At 39.3% G+C, this 17,062-nt stretch overlaps 1 protein-coding gene across 5 annotated transcripts in view; it reads left to right on the plus strand.

Moving 5' to 3' along the window:
* Window positions 1-5,044, plus strand: part of CCAR1 (cell division cycle and apoptosis regulator 1) — a 31,337-nt gene extending 26,293 nt beyond the window's left edge. For all 5 annotated transcript variants that reach the window (XM_051620144.1, XM_051620143.1, XM_051620145.1 and 2 more), the window contains one exon: window positions 722-5,044. In XM_051620144.1, coding sequence (XP_051476104.1) covers window positions 722-781 — 60 coding nt within the window. In that variant the 3' untranslated portion in view covers window positions 782-5,044. The remainder of the gene's footprint in view (window positions 1-721) is intronic.
* The last annotated feature ends 12,018 nt before the right edge of the window (window positions 5,045-17,062 follow it).

Here is a 17,062-nt window from a genome sequence, read left to right on the forward strand (position 1 = left end):
AGTATGAACAGATGATACAGCATCTACAAAAGCTCTGAGAACCACGCAGAGAAAACAAACTAGAAAACTTGGCAAATGTTAGAACTTCCTTTGCCATCTGTCATCAGTCCTGTGCTTCACCACATGCTGTAGATGTGCTGCCTCCACCAGGACCAGCCCTGAAGGCACTACATAACCACCTTCTGCCGTGCTCTTAGCTTAGTTAAGTACTAACTAGCCTTGCTCATTCTGTCTGATATTTTGGAGATTAAATGTCTTCTAAGCCTAGTGTTCTCAGACAGCTTTGACCAATGTAAGTATTTAGGCTAGAACTGTTAAAGTATCGATTTTGCAAAAACTGTTTTCACATGCTCTTAAAAACACCAAAACAAACCAGAACACAACAAACAGAGACAAAAATAAACCTCAAAAAATCCCACTGCCAACAGGAAAAAAAACCAGCCCAACAACCCCCAAAGCTTAAGACTATGAAGTGAGGCTTCTGGGGATGTTATTTGTGGTTCTCTTCAGAAGTGCTTAGACTACATTTAACATCCACCCGCTCTACTTTTCAGGAAGATACTGGAGAAGTTGAATTGGTTTTAAGATCTGAGTAAGATCTCAGTTCACACAGTATTTAGAGTTGACACCAAACAGTATCTTTGTCTCGTGCTGCTTTACAGTTCACATGAGAAGAATCAGTTCCAGAGCTCATTACATTCTCTCCTTTTTTCTTTTAAAGGAGATAGTGAAGAATGAAGATAAAGATCAGAAATCCAAAGAAAATGGAGCAAACGTATGATAAAACTGCTGCTGTTTAGAAGAACGGTGTTACATAATGTAATATAAATCATGATACCAGAATGTATGGGAAGTGATGCATGTTTGATTTTAGTAGTATAAATATCTTAGTTCTGAAAGATGTATAAAGTTTTATGAACGTGAGTGTCAGCTTCTGAAGATTGCTTGTAATTCTTAGCATTCAATTTGAGACACTCCTCAAGTGAAAATAATTTTGCATTGCAAAATGTTTTAGGATGAACTTTGTTATAGTTTTAACCCTAATAAAGTTCATCAACATAATGAACAGTAGCAAGTATTTAATTACCAAATGTTTTTCATTAAAGTCTAGTGAAATCAAAATTTTCATTATTTATAGAGTTACCATTTTTAGGTTTTTATTTTTATTTCGGTCTAATTAGTCTTTTTAAATTCAAATATAAATCACAAAATAGCATGCTGCTTAATTTTGCAAGTAAAGAATTTTTTTTTTAAAAAAGCTTCTTGGATTTTTTTTTTTACTTGCCACATCTTTGTTTTCCCTTCTGAATGTAATTTTTTTTTTTTCTGAAATCTGCTTGTATTAAAGCTTCATAATATACAGTAGTTCAGATGAGTTAAGAAAGCAATAGAAATCTACCAAAATACTGGTAGGGTTGTGAGATTTATATGAAAATACATGGGCCTGTTTTAAATGTATGTCATTTGTGTTCCTTTAACTGTTCTTATCTTTGGATTAATATATATGCTCCTTTTTAATAGTAAATGCAGTGTATTCAAATGTATGGTTGGATACCAGGCCAGTAGGTGTCAGAATACTGCCTTACATGGAGGAAAAGCTACCATTGTAAGCCACCATTAATTAAATTTGGACTTCTTTCTTAATATGTGTAATTACTTCAAAGACTTTAGTCCAACAAAAGGATACACATGTATCAATACTCCATGTTATAATATTAAGGAGCGGGACACAACTTGGTTTGTTTCAAGTGGGTAAGGTTGCCTTCCTTTGTGTTCCTAAATCACTAGAGATCTAAAAAGTTAATGTGACATCATTGTCAAAGGCAACTTATTCAGATAATGTGAAATATCAAAAATTGTATTTTTGTTCAACTTCCAGGAAAATTAAGGGCTTTGAAGGTTGGGACAGGAATGTTTTCTTATAGAAATGGTTAATTTTAGCATACCTTTTATTCTTTAGCCTAGATGACCTAGGTAACTAAACACCTGTTAGGAGAGTCCAAGTGCCATAACAGATACAAATAAGCTACATGGAAACTCATGAAGCTTTACTGAGATACACATTAAAATGCCTGGATTTATGTTCAAAAGAGTCTAAGCTGGTGCTTTTATCACTTACCTTTCTTGGCTCTTTTGGAGCTAGACCAGTAAAATATCTTTTTGATAAAATAACATGCTTAAACTTCCCCCTCATTCATCTCAGTGGAGTCAATGTATAATATCTGTACTGTTCACACTAAAGTAGGAAGTACTCTTAAAACACTAATTACTGCATAGGAAATGCATGCTTTATGAGACAGGAGATGATATCTCAGAATGATTGAATGGGGATGGTGATAAATTTATCTTCTGAAAAGCGTTACCTGTGGTGTACAGATGGTGTTAACAAATTCTTTTGTAAGCAAATTATATTTTTCACCTTTACCTTTGTACAATTTGTTGACAGCATGTTTCATTTTTGATGTCAAACACCATTTATTTAAATAGACTTGAAAGGATTGTGCTTGAAATACTTTGTTCAATAATTTCAGCAGTACATGTGAACATACAAGAAAATAATTCTAGAATTCAAGATAACATCCATCACCTTAGGCACACTGAAACATAAGTTGAAGTATTCTGCTGGAGTTTTTTTTACTTTAAACTGTTGACCTGAAAGAAGTTGTCACAACAAGCAGGTCTCACTCACCTTGTGTTTCAGTGAGTGGCCCTGTGAAATAGTTGCTAGTGATGCAGGTTTTTACAGTATTTAAGAAAAAGCAAAAGTATTTGTTAGAATGAGTGTAATCTCTCTCTATTGCTTTGATGTAGTAGTGTTTCAGACACTATGTATGGTCTGCATTTATGTTGGCAAGGAATTTAAAAGGGTAAAGAATAAAGGAAAAAAACAACAAGGAAGAGTTTTGCAACTGATACAGAGCTTGACCAGTCTTCTGAAGCCCAAATAATCTGAGGAAGAACAGACAACTCTACAGCCTGTTCAAGTTGCTTTACCAAATAAGCACAAGGTTCTGTATATACACAGCATCAATGCTGGCCATTAGCTAAAGCTCCTTGGTAATATTCCCAGAAATGTAACCAATTCTTAAGAAATGTAATAGAGTGTCAGTAACAGAGGTTTGGAGAAGCAATCTTCTGTCAGTTTTACTTCATTAACAATCTTTTTGCGTTTCATGTCCATACTTCCCACCTCATGGACTTTGCACTTCGAAGTGTCTCACTGTATATCAGTTGCTAGTGAAAGGCTGGTAACAGTGAGCCAAAGCTGGGTCTTGCTCTGATGCCTCAACATCCAGTTTGTAGTTTAAAATCTGCATGGATGCTCTATAGATAGTAGTGTATCTCAAGGCCACCTTATTCTGGAAAGAAAGCACTGCTGCAGCAGCCTGCTAAATGGAATCTGATCTCACTTTATAGACTATGTCACTCCCCTTTTGTATTTTGTCTAGTATGGAGGAATTAATGAGTTAAACCTTTACTAAGTGATATTCAGACTAGTGGATGTCTGTGAAATGGGGCTAGGAAGAAAGTTTCAAGTGAGACATCTGTATGCAAAATGGTTTAGAGCAAAGTAGACTCTCCTGAGGCCCCTTTGCTTTTCTCTGGTAATGAAAAGGCAGCAATGCTTCATTTCTGTGCTACATAATAACAGCGGCAAATAGACCAATAGTGAATTTTTGCCAAAGTTTTCTGAAATGCTGAGGATTGCATGCAGGATAATGGAGCTGCTTCCAGCAACACTGTGTGTTCTACCATGATTAAGACTGTTTTTTTACTCACCCAGTGCTTGGTGCTTGTGCCTGTAGCCCTGGGCACTGCTGCAGAATCACTTCCCAGTTGTTTGGTTTATCCAGTGTCATCTGGCTCAGCCTGAGGTGCCCTGAAATGTACAATAGAGAAGTTGGAATTCTCTGTCTGGTTGCCTGTGGATTTCCACAGTTAAGCATTTACAACAGAGTTGTTTCTGAATCTAATAATATAAAGCCCAGACATTTAACATAACATTTTTTCAATGTTTAACTGTGTTGAGAGAGATTCATGGCTTTCAGTCCATCTTTCTGCTGAGTTACGTACTGTGTGAATACCTGTTTGGACTTATGTAACACAGCTAAGTTTCATTGAAAATTTTATCAGGAATGTGCATAAAACACGGGGTTTTTTCCTCTTGTTTATCTATAACATTTGTGTGCCCAGGTCAGGTTCTTAATGCATTTGTTCAGTGCAGTTTATATTTTAAAAATATAAAATATAAAATCATTTTGAGTGGCTGAGTCTTATGGTCAGCAATAGATTGCAAAATGTGTAGGTAGCCTAGTCAGTACTGTTCAGGCTAATATTTTCTGGAAAGCAGAAATGGTTCTAGTAGAATTCCAGCTGGGAGTTGTCCATTGCCATGTAGTGTGACAATAAAAGTGGCATAAATAATTAATACCTTTATTCAGTTATCGAAACTGCCAGAGTTTTCCCACCAGACTTTCACATTTCTGCATACTGGTCTCATTAGATGTATTGCACAAAAGTAGTTAACAGCAAAAAGCTGTAATAACAAAACTCATCACTTGCAAGCAAAAGAGTAATTTTCTTTTTTTATTCATTGTTTATATCATCCCTGGTATGATGATACAGAGTATACGTTTGGAGTTTTGGAACACACCAAATATTGCCTGAAGTCGTATGCTTTGTTGTGTTCTAGCTGTGGTCAGGAACATTGCTTTTCAATTTCTGGGTATCTGAGACCTGGATTTCTATTGAAAGCACATGACCTTGCAGTTGTATGCTGCTTTTCATCTGCTGGTTTGTCAATTGTTCTCTTTAATGAGTGGATTCTAACCTGTTTGTGGATTCAGGTCAAGCACCTTACAGTATATGTAAGAACCAGTGTATTTTCTGTATATTGCAAGCTGTTGTATCTAGTTCAGTTCTCTTATTCTCTCTGAAATTACAGCAGGGTGGTGGTGCTGAGATTTGCTTGTTGCATGCTGCAATTTGAATATTACTTTTCTGGTGCAGGTTTATGATATTAAACTACTGGTGTTTTTCTCTAGTTCCTGCAGTACTTCACTTACACTCAGACCATTTCCAGAGCATGTTAAGGCCACAGGTGCACGTTGAGATACTTGGTTGATTGAAATTGTTGAAATTGGTCAGTGATGTCCTTCTGTTTAGAGCTAACAGTCTTCCTTTCCACATCTGCCCCAGGATGAGCAAGCAGCTTGCATTGCTAGCTTTTATTCTTGCTTTATAACTTGGTCCACAGTGTCAAGGCATGTTCATGTGAAATTCCCATAGGCAAGCAGTGTCCCAGTGTCGTGAGTGAGGTCTGACCACTTCATTTCTTTGTGGGAGGCAAATACGTTGTCCATTTGGTGCTTCTGAACATCCCTTCTCTCATACATTCTTGAATCTCCCTCCTTAGCAGATACTGGATCTTTATAGTGATCTTTTGGAAAAAATGATAGTAGTCCTGTGAGAGGGCTCAGAATATTCAGAGAAAGTACCTGAGCTGGATTTCAGCCAAGAGCACAGATTCCTAAAGCCACGTATTTTGATTGAAATTGATTCCTAGATTATTTTCTATCACTCTAGTGAGGGGCACAAGTGAAAGGATCCTGTTGACTGAATTGCTCATATTTCACCTAAAACAGCTGTGTAGAAGGGAAGAGAGCAGGAACACTGCAGAGGATCCCAGCCTAAACTCTCCCCACTCTGCTTTTCAGCAAATATTTTTAGACTACTAATTTGCTTTTTTATTATTTGCTTGCAAACTTTTTCGTGGTATACAGAAGGATTTGTTTGAGTGTCAGGTGTTTGAGGCTTTTTCCCTGTATTGCTTAATTCTTTTTTGGTCTTCCTGACACAGGGTCAGCCAGCTACATTCCTGTTTTGTCATGCAAACTTAATTTTTGGTCACTTTTTCAAAAGGCTGTATGGTAGCCAGCAGATCTGCATATAAAAATGGACATGTCATATGAGGTAGAACTGAACGTCTGGAGATAAAAGTACCTTGCAATACTGGTCTCTAAAAACACTTGTCTCATAGACCAACTGATTTACTGTAAAACAGTCCATTGCATTTGTTTTTTGGGGAAAAGGTAAAGGAGAAGTAGGCAATTTTCTCTGTAAAGAAAATGCATGTGCATGTTGGCGAGATGGTTTGTTAGGCTTCCAGCTTAGCTCTAATCAGAAATGAGAGAATTTTGGAAATTACCTTAAACACCTGAAAAGACTTCTGTGTTTCACCAGGGTTAGTTTATGTCTCCCATAAGAGACTCCTTTTCAGCTTATCTGCTGATGCCTTGTTTTATCAAAGTACTATTCAAACAAATTAAGTACTTCTATTAGTACATTACATCAGATATAACTATTAGAATATTCATGTTACAAGTTGTAAAATCTTGGGAAAGGTTTCCAAATGCAACTTGAGAGTATCCTTAAAACATTTGTTTACAGAGAAAAGCTTATACTTGGTAAGTATTTCCTTTGATATAAGGAAACCATGTATAATGTGACTGAACAGGTGAAAATGAGGATTAGCTGCTTACCAGTATTGAACCTGACTTTCTGCCTTAGTGTCTTTCCTGAAATCAAGCTGTTGTTTTTTTTTTTAAAGGGGGGCAGAAGGGTGTGTTTTTTCATTATACTGAGGAGAGAAAAAACATGACCTTTAAGTGCTGGAACACAAATTGGCAGGAGCACATCGATAAATCCTGATTATCCATGGGATCCAGTAATATGCTAGCAAGGAATGTGCAGTCAGCACTTGCAGTCTTGTAATTTGGGCATGTAATGATGGACAGCACAAAAGGGGACTTGAGGGGGTAACACAATGTACAACCATTGTGATCCCTGGAAAGAAGCAGAAGTGTAGTGTGACCTTTGGGTAGCAGGGACTGGGAAGAGGTAGGATGGGTAAGAGATGGCTGTGTAGATATTCTGAGCAGTGAATTCACTCTGATTTGCTTCACACTTAAAGTTTTAGGAAAAGGAAAATTAATCCACTTCAGGCCTTTTTACCAATTAAGACTGTGAAAAAAGATTCTTCAAATGCAGCCTGCCATTTCAGAACCTATGCAAACTCCCTAAAGAACGCACTGAATTGGACACAAAATGGCTTGGTGAGCACCAGGTTCCAAAGTGAGCAGTGCCCTTGCCTTCAAGGATTTTCCACAGTAAATGAGAGGGTGCACTCAGTAGCTTTGCAGAACGGGAACAAACTCTCCATGTGCTGCGTTAAAAACCGCGCGGAGCAAGTTCTGAAGCATGTTTTGGGCGCCTTTTGCATTGGAGCCTCCCCTGCCTGCGCTGCCGGGGGGAATGAAAGCGTAATCTGAGACCGGGCAAGAGCCCTGATCGTGGGGGAGGAAAGCACAGGGTTGGGGTGGGGAGGGAGTCTTGTCTTTGAGAAATTCTAGTGTAAAATAGAGGCAGGCTCCTCCAGCCAAGAGCAGGATTTTCTGGAGGGAGAGTGTCCCATCCTGGAGCAGCGGGGACAGGAGGGGAGAGCTGGGGGAAGGCTGACCACAGTGGCAGCAGCACATGGCCAGTGCTGGAGCCCTCCAGTGCCACTGAATTTATTTGCTTTCATCATGACTACTTCTTTCCTCCTTCACTGCTTGCCTGTGTGATCCCGATGCTGAGAGGTCCTTTCTGTTTGCAGAGCTGCTGCTTGATTCAAGCAGGATAAGCCTAAGATGCCATCAGAGGTTTCATCAGCTGGAAGTACCAAACCACTCTTTCACGGCAGGTAACTTCTGCCCGTGGCACTTTGTGATTAGTGGCATTGGTGTAAATCCTGGCAGGCAAAAATCCGGCAGCTGGGCTAGGAGAAAAGCAGGGAGCAAGCAGGGCATCACCACCACAGCTTTCTCCAGAGGCACAGCCGCCCAGTCAGTACAGACACTGGGACAAACCATTTCAGCTGCTGGTAGTCTGGTTTGAAGAGTCAAGTTGGTGTTGACCTTCATTGCAATGTAGACAAGGACACTCAAAATTTATGAAAAATGTGTCAGGAAGCAGGTGTACTGCTTGGTTTCAGTGCTTTGTTGTGGTCATGCTGTTTTTCTGGAGAAGGCAACTGGATATAACGTGCCCAGAGACTGATAACTGCAATGAACTGGAAGGTGCCTTCATAACCAGTGGAAGACTAAATTAGTTTCATCCATCGTTAACGTTTTTAGACAAAGGATGATGCATAGAAAGAAACACTGGGGCTGGATGTCTTGGATTGCCTCAGCACAAGGATTTATCTGAGAAAGAGTTCAGAAGGTACTGCCACTGCAGAAGGTAAAGATGGACAGCACACAGCACTGTGGGTGGAGTGATGGCTGCCCAGGAGGGAAAGCACTTTGCTGCCTAATGCAGACATGGTGCTCTGAAGTCAGCAGCTGCTTTTAGTCTTAATTTGTCTGGAAATGTTGAGACGCACACACACAGAGAAAACTATAAAGGGATTCATTAAATCTTTTCTTAAAACCCATACAAGTGAAATTGATAGATCTAGGAAGAAATCAGATACATTCAGGTTGCCACCTTAAATATGAATTATATACATAAAATATTTAGACAATGAGAATTTTGCAGATTATGATATATTGCAGCACTGTTTATTTCCTCTCTTCATTTAAATTGAAATTATCACCTTCATGGTGAACAAGCTATCAGATCAGGCAGCAGTAACAACAGCAACACAACCACCTCAAGGGAAATTCTCTGACTATTTTAAACTAGATTATACTGCTGGGTATTCAGCCATCATTCCTTTTTCCTACCTGCAATTAATTCATATTTGATGAATTGTGCTAGTGACCTCTGCAGTCTAATGAGGGCAGGCTGCAATCAAGGGCTTAGCCTATACATTAAATACAGCTGCTGGATTATCAAGTACTCTTAATGCAAGGCTGCCACAAAAAGGCCCCTGAAATATTAGTGGTTGCAGAATATACCAGCTAGCATGAAAATTGTGGTTCACAAGCAGAGCAAATAAAATTTCTGCTCTTGGTATTGACTGCTGCCTCATAGCTGCTCAGTTTTTACTTGAGGCATTGCTTTTAGCCAGTAAATCCCTTTACAGTTTGCAGTTCCTGGAGGAGGGGCAGACTCTGGTATGCTGGGGTCATTAATCTTTGAGTGTGTTTTATCCTTGGTTCTGTGGGGCCTGTGTCAGTTCAACCTGCTGAGCATCCTGGAAGGCTGCTGTTTGCTGCAGTTCTTGTGGATGTTTGTGTGGTTTTGACATGGTTAATTAGGATTACTCTCTCTTGAAAGTGATTATAGGAGATAACAAGTTCTAATTACTGACCATAAAGCAGGTAAGTGGTAAGTGAGCAGTGTAATCCTTGCCTTGTTTCAGCTCAGATATCTGCTTTAGCCTTCTGCTGTGAACTGCTTTGTGCTTCAACTTTCCCAAAACTTCAGGACAGGAAGCAGCCAAACTGTGAATACTGCTAACAAAGACTGAGTAGAAGATGCTGAGGTGAAGATATATAGCTGTTCAGCTCCAGAGTAACTACTAGGTATTTGGTAAAGGGCAATCCTTTTCAGTTAGATTTCCAAAAGTTAGTAGGGAATTTCATAGCTGTCATTATTTAAGAGGTTTATTGTTCTTTTTCCCTGTGTGCATCTCTGTAATCCTCTCTGTCCAGGGATGAATTATAGTTTGAGTTAGAAGTATGTTTTACCTCAGGCAGAACTGGATATAGTTAGATCACAAATGCTTTTTGCTGAAGCTAACTAGCAGTTTTTCAAGTAAAAGTGCAGTTTTGATTTCTTTCTTGAAGCAAGAAATTTGTCAGCTTTTGGAAGACTTGAGGAATTCTTAATATTCTGTTTCAAAACTTTTATCAGGAAAATTTCTGATGTCTACGTTGTGCTGTGCTTGGCAGGCTCAACCTCTTCATGCTTTTCTTAACACTGGCTTAAATCACATAATTGTATTTTCTGGTATTTACCTTTCTTTCCCAATACTTTGTGTACAATAGCCACTCCCTGTTGCAGCCCCATTGTCCAACTAGAAAATCGATCTCTTCATGCAGTTTCATTTCTTGGGCACTCTGGTCACTTTACTAAACTGGTAACATCTGCTGCAGCATAAGGTCATCTTCCCTGCTCATAAGTAGCCTGCTGACCTCTTAACTCTTAATCCAGGTGAGATATTATAGGGAAGAACACTGGTTTACTTACTGGTCTCCATCTAAGAAGCAGTAACATCTCTAGGTATTTTGGAAATGGTGAGTATTGATATGCTACTTGTTGGTCTTATGGGGATGATTTAGAGAGAGTCCTTGTCTCTTTTTTTTTCCTTTTCCTCATTGCTTTCTACTAACCTCTTTTCTGATGCATAACATGCCTGGCTGAATCCAAATGTAAATTACTTCAGTACATTAATTACATCATTTCCTCTTATCACTTTGTCTCTTGCTGCAGTAACATCCAAAGGCGTTTCTAACAAGTTAGAGTTCTCTCACAGTTTCTTGAATCAAATGCCTTTGAAGAAGTTTCTGAATTTCACTTTTTCAGACATGTATTGTCAGATTGATGTTTTCCTAGTTTTGCTTCAATTTCTGGAAGCTTAACAGAAACCAGTTTGCAATTTCAGTGTCTTTATTTAGGTAATTTTCTGGTTAAAACTGATGTATTCTGTGCCTTCTCTTCCATCAGTCATCATCATTACCATTTTCTGCTCTGGAAGATTTTCTCTAATTGTATAAAATAAAATATTTATTTTGCTCTAGGAAAACAAGTGATAAGTTAGACAAGTAAAATGTAAGGGACAAAGTTTTCTTGGTTTTTATTTTTAAAAATAATGTACGATATTTAAAAATTAAGATATTGGCATCACTTTTGCTTTCTTTATTTTATATAATTAGAGTGATTTGACTACTTGTTTTGTTTTGTTTCTTTAATCTACCTTCTTATGTTGTTTTTTGCAATATTGTGGAATTAAAGCCACGTGGGTTTCTCATGCTTCATGACTAATGGCTGGGATGTTGGGAACTGAGCAATGTCCTAAGTGGTTCTTAACAAACATTTCCTGCAATAGCCAAACTCCAGTTGTGTTTCGTGATTTTTAACAGGGATCTGGGGGCACCAGGTGTCAGTGATGGGAATCACTTGACCTGAAGGATCTTTTTCTCTGGCTATGATAGATGAAAAGTGTTCAGACTGAGTTTTCAGATACATGGAAAATATCACCTAACCATTTTGAGGTGGTTTTTTCCTTTGAAATCCATAACCAGTTGTTTGCTGGACAGTAAGTGAGAAGCAAGGGGCAGACAGCACTGCTGACTTTGCCAAGTCACATTTCAGTGAAGAATTTTACCAGGATCTCGATGTGCTCCAGTCCCTGTTCAACACTGTTTTTAAAGCCCTCAGCACGTCCTCTTCACTGCTGTATCTCAAGCTGCTTTCCTAGCAGTTGCTGGTCATCAGCAGACGCTGTGATCCCACAGATCTTTGTGTTGCTCTTTATTCCAGCAGTTCCAATGAGGTTTGTTCTAGAGAAGCATATTGGGGTGTTGGAAATCCTGGCTTTATGGAATAGACACATTGACTGATGTCAGCCACTGGAAGGTTAATCAAATAAAGGGAAAATACAATCCCCAAAATAAGAGTCACAAACTGTCCTGCTGTATTTATTCCCAAGTAGAATCCAAAATGTCTTTTTCTTCCCTTCTGATGGAGATCCCAGCTCCGGTTTTCACGGCACATACAGGACTGGGTAGGAGCTCCAATATTCTCCTCCTTGGGGGATGGAGGGAAAGAAGAAGGGAAAATCACGGCAATTCAACTCTCCCTCAGGTTAAGTAGGGGGGAGTTTAAAAAATAAATTAAATCCTCTTGATCTGATAACTGAGCAGTCTCTGTCCAAATGCTAACACCTCTCTGTAGGACCATCTCCTGTGCTCAGCTGTTAGTCAATTGTTAACCCAAACGAGGAGCAAACTGCTCCCTCGCACCTTTCCTGTTCAGCCACAGGGGATGCATGCTGGGCAGGTGCTGGGAGAGGAGCAGGGGGATGTCAACTGAGACTAGATAAAATTGGAAATACTCAGTTTGAAGGCACTGACCTCCATGGAAAGTGGGGTGATCAGTCCAGCAGTTTCCAGTTAGTATGAATCTGGGATTGGCGTGTGGGCTGTGAATTTTTTGTGGTTCCATAACATGTTGATCACTTCTCTTTATGAGAAGTCTGCTTGTTGGGGTCTGCTGAGCCTTAAAATCCCTACTGAAAGCTGCAAATCTATCTCACTTGGTAAATAAGCTATTGAAGAGTGACATTGAAAGGACAGTACACTTTTCCGTGAAGTGTTAAGTTTTATCTGTTTTTGCTGGAGATATTGACTGAACTGGAATGAGATCAGACAAGTAATCGTTTTGTGTTCCTATTGTTTGTGCATTTGATGGAGCAATCTGATTAATCTATCTCCTCACTTCTCTTTCCCTTCTGCGAGTCTCTCCCAGAACGTAGGAAATAGAGAAGCACTCAGAAAAGGAGCTAAAAAATAAGCAGAGATGGTCTCTGAAGCTCCTTGATTTTTAAGGGTTAAATGCTAAATTGATGTTCAGATATTCAGAATGCAATAGAAGAAGGGTGGAATTGAATCTTCTGAAAAAGGTTCAGTAGCAGCTTAAGGAATAAGAAATAAAACTTCAGTTGCATTTATGGGTTATAATTGCCTTCTAAAGAGGGGGGCAGTTTGGGGGAACTGTATTTGTTCCTGTGTAATGACTCCCAAGTGTAACTTATGTTGTGAGCTCTGCAGTGCTGACTTGTGACTCTGCAGGCACTGGCTGCCTCCTGTGCAGGTCCTTACATGCTGAGCTTCTCTGCATGTTTGTGTCAGCTTTCAGGAACGGTTTTGAAGTGCCACCTGCAGAACTGGTACACCTGGAATCCATCTAAAACTACGTAATTGAGCATTCTCTACTTCTTAGCAATTCTCAACTTAAAATGAGAAACAAATTATTTTCCAAAATGGACCTGGCAAGCTTTTAGGACTTTATTGTCACTGGAGTAATTCAAATTTGTTCACAGCAATTAGTGTCAGTATCAGCATCGTTCTGCTGCCTGTCTAATGAAGCTACAGATAAAATTATGTCCTTGTGAGTAGCCGATTACTGTTTCACCTACAAAAGGTCATGACTCTGCAGTGGATGTTGTTTGTCAGGCACTCTGTAGTTACACACAGGAACACACACTCTTAATGAGGATGGCAGCTCAGCTAGAGCCTGAGGATGTGCTTCCTGGGATTCCTTTCTCTTGGAATCCCTTTCTTCCAGTGTCTTTCATCCTGCCTTACAAACAGGGGTGGAGGTTTGCAAGTCAAAGGAGAACAATTTTGTATTTCAATGGTGCTGGCCTCTGTAAAGTGTAACTCACAGTATGTGGTCACACTTCGTTTTGGACTGCTTAGGATTATTTAAAGTGCTGTTCCTTTTTATTTTCTTCAGGTCTGGAAGGAGAGTATGACCTAAAAATGGTGTTTTATTTTGTACTGCTGTGTACAGGCTACCAGAAGATGAAAAGCAGTTTGAGTTATTAACTGTTTTATTCTCAAACGTTGCTTTTTAAGTTTATTTTCAGGAAGGCATCTGATTCAGAACTTATTCACTTGCATATTCTGTTGTAATAGGGTTTCCCTGGTTGTATCAGCAGTTACAGCAGTGACTGTGTCAATATATTTTCAGGAGGAAAAAAAGAATAAAACATTTGTACTTCCTGAAGGACAACTTTTTATCTACATTGCTATTATTTGTTTACTCATTTAATTCTCTCCATGTAATGGCTACATAAAGCTGACATTACTTCACAACGTTTAGTACCTAATTTTAGCTGGCATTCAGCCCTTACCACCGACTTCAGATGAGATGATCCCTCTGCATGTTTCATGAATTTCCATATCAAATTCTTACTAAGGTATTAATCCTGCATTATAAAAGCCTTTTCTCAGGTCAGTATGTACTTCACTAAAGCCAAATGCTACAGTTGAACCACCAACTGAACTCCCAGCAGCAAGGTACAAGGTACTGTAACATTCTTCAAAATCCAGTAGCATTTACCAGATCTGCTCAGATTGAAATACCTGAAAGGTGGAGCCTACAAAAGTCTGCATACAAATTGGTCTCAGCAAGTAGCCTCTAGTCACACCGTTTAACAAGTACCACTGAACAGGGGTTTCTACTTTTTATGGTAACAATAAGCTCCATTCAGCTTAATTTATGCTGATTTTTTTCTAAAAATAACCTCTAACAAAAGTATCTGTGAAGATCTTGGAGTGTATTGTTATTTCTCAGTGCTCAAGATTTTCAGCAGAAGAAGCTTTTGCCCCTCTGTCTTTTGAGTGAGAAAACAAAATGCAAGAAAACAAGCTGAGCTGTGCAATTCTTGCAGATGTTGACTGCCTTAATGCTCTTTTGGGATAAAGGTAATTTGAACAGAGCTATTTTTTTCTCTGTCTCAGTCAGGAAAACACAACATTTTGTATGAATATCATGTAGTTAATGAAATAAACTACACTAATTTGTAGTGGTTCTGCTATGGTCATCAATGAGGCTTTGAAATCAGAGGCTTCATTTCAAGGCTAGTTTTAGTTTTTATGTACTGCTGTCTTGCTTTAGGACATGTTCGCTCTATCACTGTGGAGAGCACCAGCTCCAGCAATGAGCCCATAGAGATGGAGTTCAGTTATGAAAGAAATGTTAGGAGAACAACAGCTATTTATTTGAAGGTTGAAGGGAAAACCAATAGCTTTACCATGTGGCTGCTGTCGTGCTTGGCCTCATTAACAGCGTGATGTGAGTGTAACCTTTTTTCTTTAACTTGTTGTAACCCAAGAAAACTTCACAGCTAGTGGAGGTCAAAAGTGCCGTTGCATTGGGTTACAGAAAGCAGGGTGGTCAAAGTGTGTGGGGCTGTGGGAGGCACAGGTACCAGCATCCAACTAAACCAGGAGGTTGCACTACTGTTTTATTCCCGGGAACCTATTCTACCTCCTGCTGAAAGCACGGTCAAGCTCTGGAGTTAGATGAGGTTGCTCAGGGCTTTATCCAGTCTCATCTTGGAGATGCCCCAGGGTTGGAGACTGCACAACATCTCTGGGCAACCTGCTCCACTGCTGCACTGTCCTTAAAGGTAAGAAGTTTTCCCTTATAGCCAGTCTGAACCTCTCCTCTTCCAAATGATGATTGTTGACTTTCATCCTCCCATCACGCACTGTTGTGCAAAGCCTGGCTCCATCTTCTCATGGTGCTGCCTTCAGGTCCCCATAAAGGTATTTCTTCTCCAAGTTCAACAGGACCTGTTTCTTCAGCCTTGGCTCACAGCGCAAGTGTTTCAGCCCTGACGATCTTGGTGGCCCCCTGATGAATTTGTCCCCATCTGTAGATGCCTTTCCTATATTGAGAGCCCAAAATTAGACTTAACATGCCAGATGTGGTTTAACAAGCACCAAGTAGGGGCAGGTAATGATTTTCTTTGATCTACTGGCTCTGTTCCTGTTAATACAGCCCAGGATGCTCTTGGCCTGTGTTGCTGTGTGAGTATTATGAGCCTTCTCAAGACTGAGGAGCCTTGTTAAAAGTCTGCTTTCATTCAATATCAAATAAAAATTTGCTAGAAGTATCAGCAGAAAGAGGGGAGTGGCTTTATTCAGACAATTTTGCTTATTGTTTCACACTTAGAGAGCTTTAGTGATCTTTTGATTATACAGTTGATGAGCTAAACGTCTGCAGAATGAAGCATAATGTGCAGAGAGATGCTGAGGCTGATGGCAGCATTGCTTTCTTTAACCTGATAAAATTGTTGTGGTACTTACACAAGGTTTTTGTTCCTGTTTCGTTGTGTTTTGTGTTGTTTCGGGTTTTTTTAACAGCAGGTTGGAGAAATATAGGTATCTGCATTTGTAAAACAAGATACATCCAGAGCTACTCTGCCAATTCCTTACTATGTTTTATAAAAAGTCTCTTGAGGGAACTGAAGTAGAGAGAAGTTAGTAGGGTGTATCATTGATGTGACTCACACAGTGAAATCTAACTGCTAACTAACAGAAAGCTCAATAAGCAAAACCCAACATAGTGCCCTCATTGGTGAGAATAAAGTGAAGCCCTTGGGAATAATTAATATATGATGTGAAACTACATTTCCCCCCCCTGCTAGTGTGCTTTATCTTATGTTGATGCATCAGCAGCAATCCTTGTTCCATTCACTGGCAGTGCACAGCTTCTCTGTAAGCAGCCTGATTTGTACTGAAGCAGATTTCTGGGCAATGGAACAACTGAAATGGCAACTGCTCTGTTTGTTTAGCAAATTCAGAATGTTTTGAAAGCTGAAACACTATTTACTTGAAAAACTGAAATAAACTGAACCTCTGCAAACTTTATTCTGCTTTTCTGAAAAGGAAAGGAAAGGGAGAAAGCTTTGTTCCTGTCTTGTAGCAATCTTTTTTATTTTTTTTTTTTCCCCCCAGATACTGGATTTCTCTTCTGTGAGCTATGGCCAATTATATGCTGAGTTTCCAAGGTTGAAAACTCTGTTGAAATTATGAAATATTTTGCTAGTTGCCAAGAAGGTATTACAGCAAAGCTAGCATGTCATTCAGATCACTTGCTTAGGTACTTTATGGACAGCATAATTTTGTTTTTCCCCTGGAATTGTTCTCCAGCATCTTCAATATCCTGCAGGCACCTGCACATCTCTGTAATTTCTGTTGGAGGTTTCACCTTGTTCTATGAGATCCAATATATTTATTGACTGTTCTGCAGTACACTGGAGGTGCTCCGTTGCTCTTTGTGTCTTCTATCCCTTCCTTTTGGCTGAAATTTAGATGAACTTAAACATGAAAAGGGTGTTTAGAAGTGCCAAAGCCATGGAAAAAGGTTTGGGAACTGTGGGCTAAGGTACTCAAATCCAAACTAGTGCTGTTTAATCTGCTGTTTCCAAACAACCCCTCTGAGACCTCTTGTGGTGATAAACATTCTGTTTTTAATTTCTAAACTGATTTTTTAAATGCTTTTTTTGTTTGTTTGTTTTTGTTTCTTCTGTGGGTCATAAATTCCAGCCCAATGA

This window comes from Apus apus, chromosome 4, assembly GCF_020740795.1.
Source record: "Apus apus isolate bApuApu2 chromosome 4, bApuApu2.pri.cur, whole genome shotgun sequence".
Taxonomy (NCBI): domain Eukaryota; kingdom Metazoa; phylum Chordata; class Aves; order Apodiformes; family Apodidae; genus Apus; species Apus apus.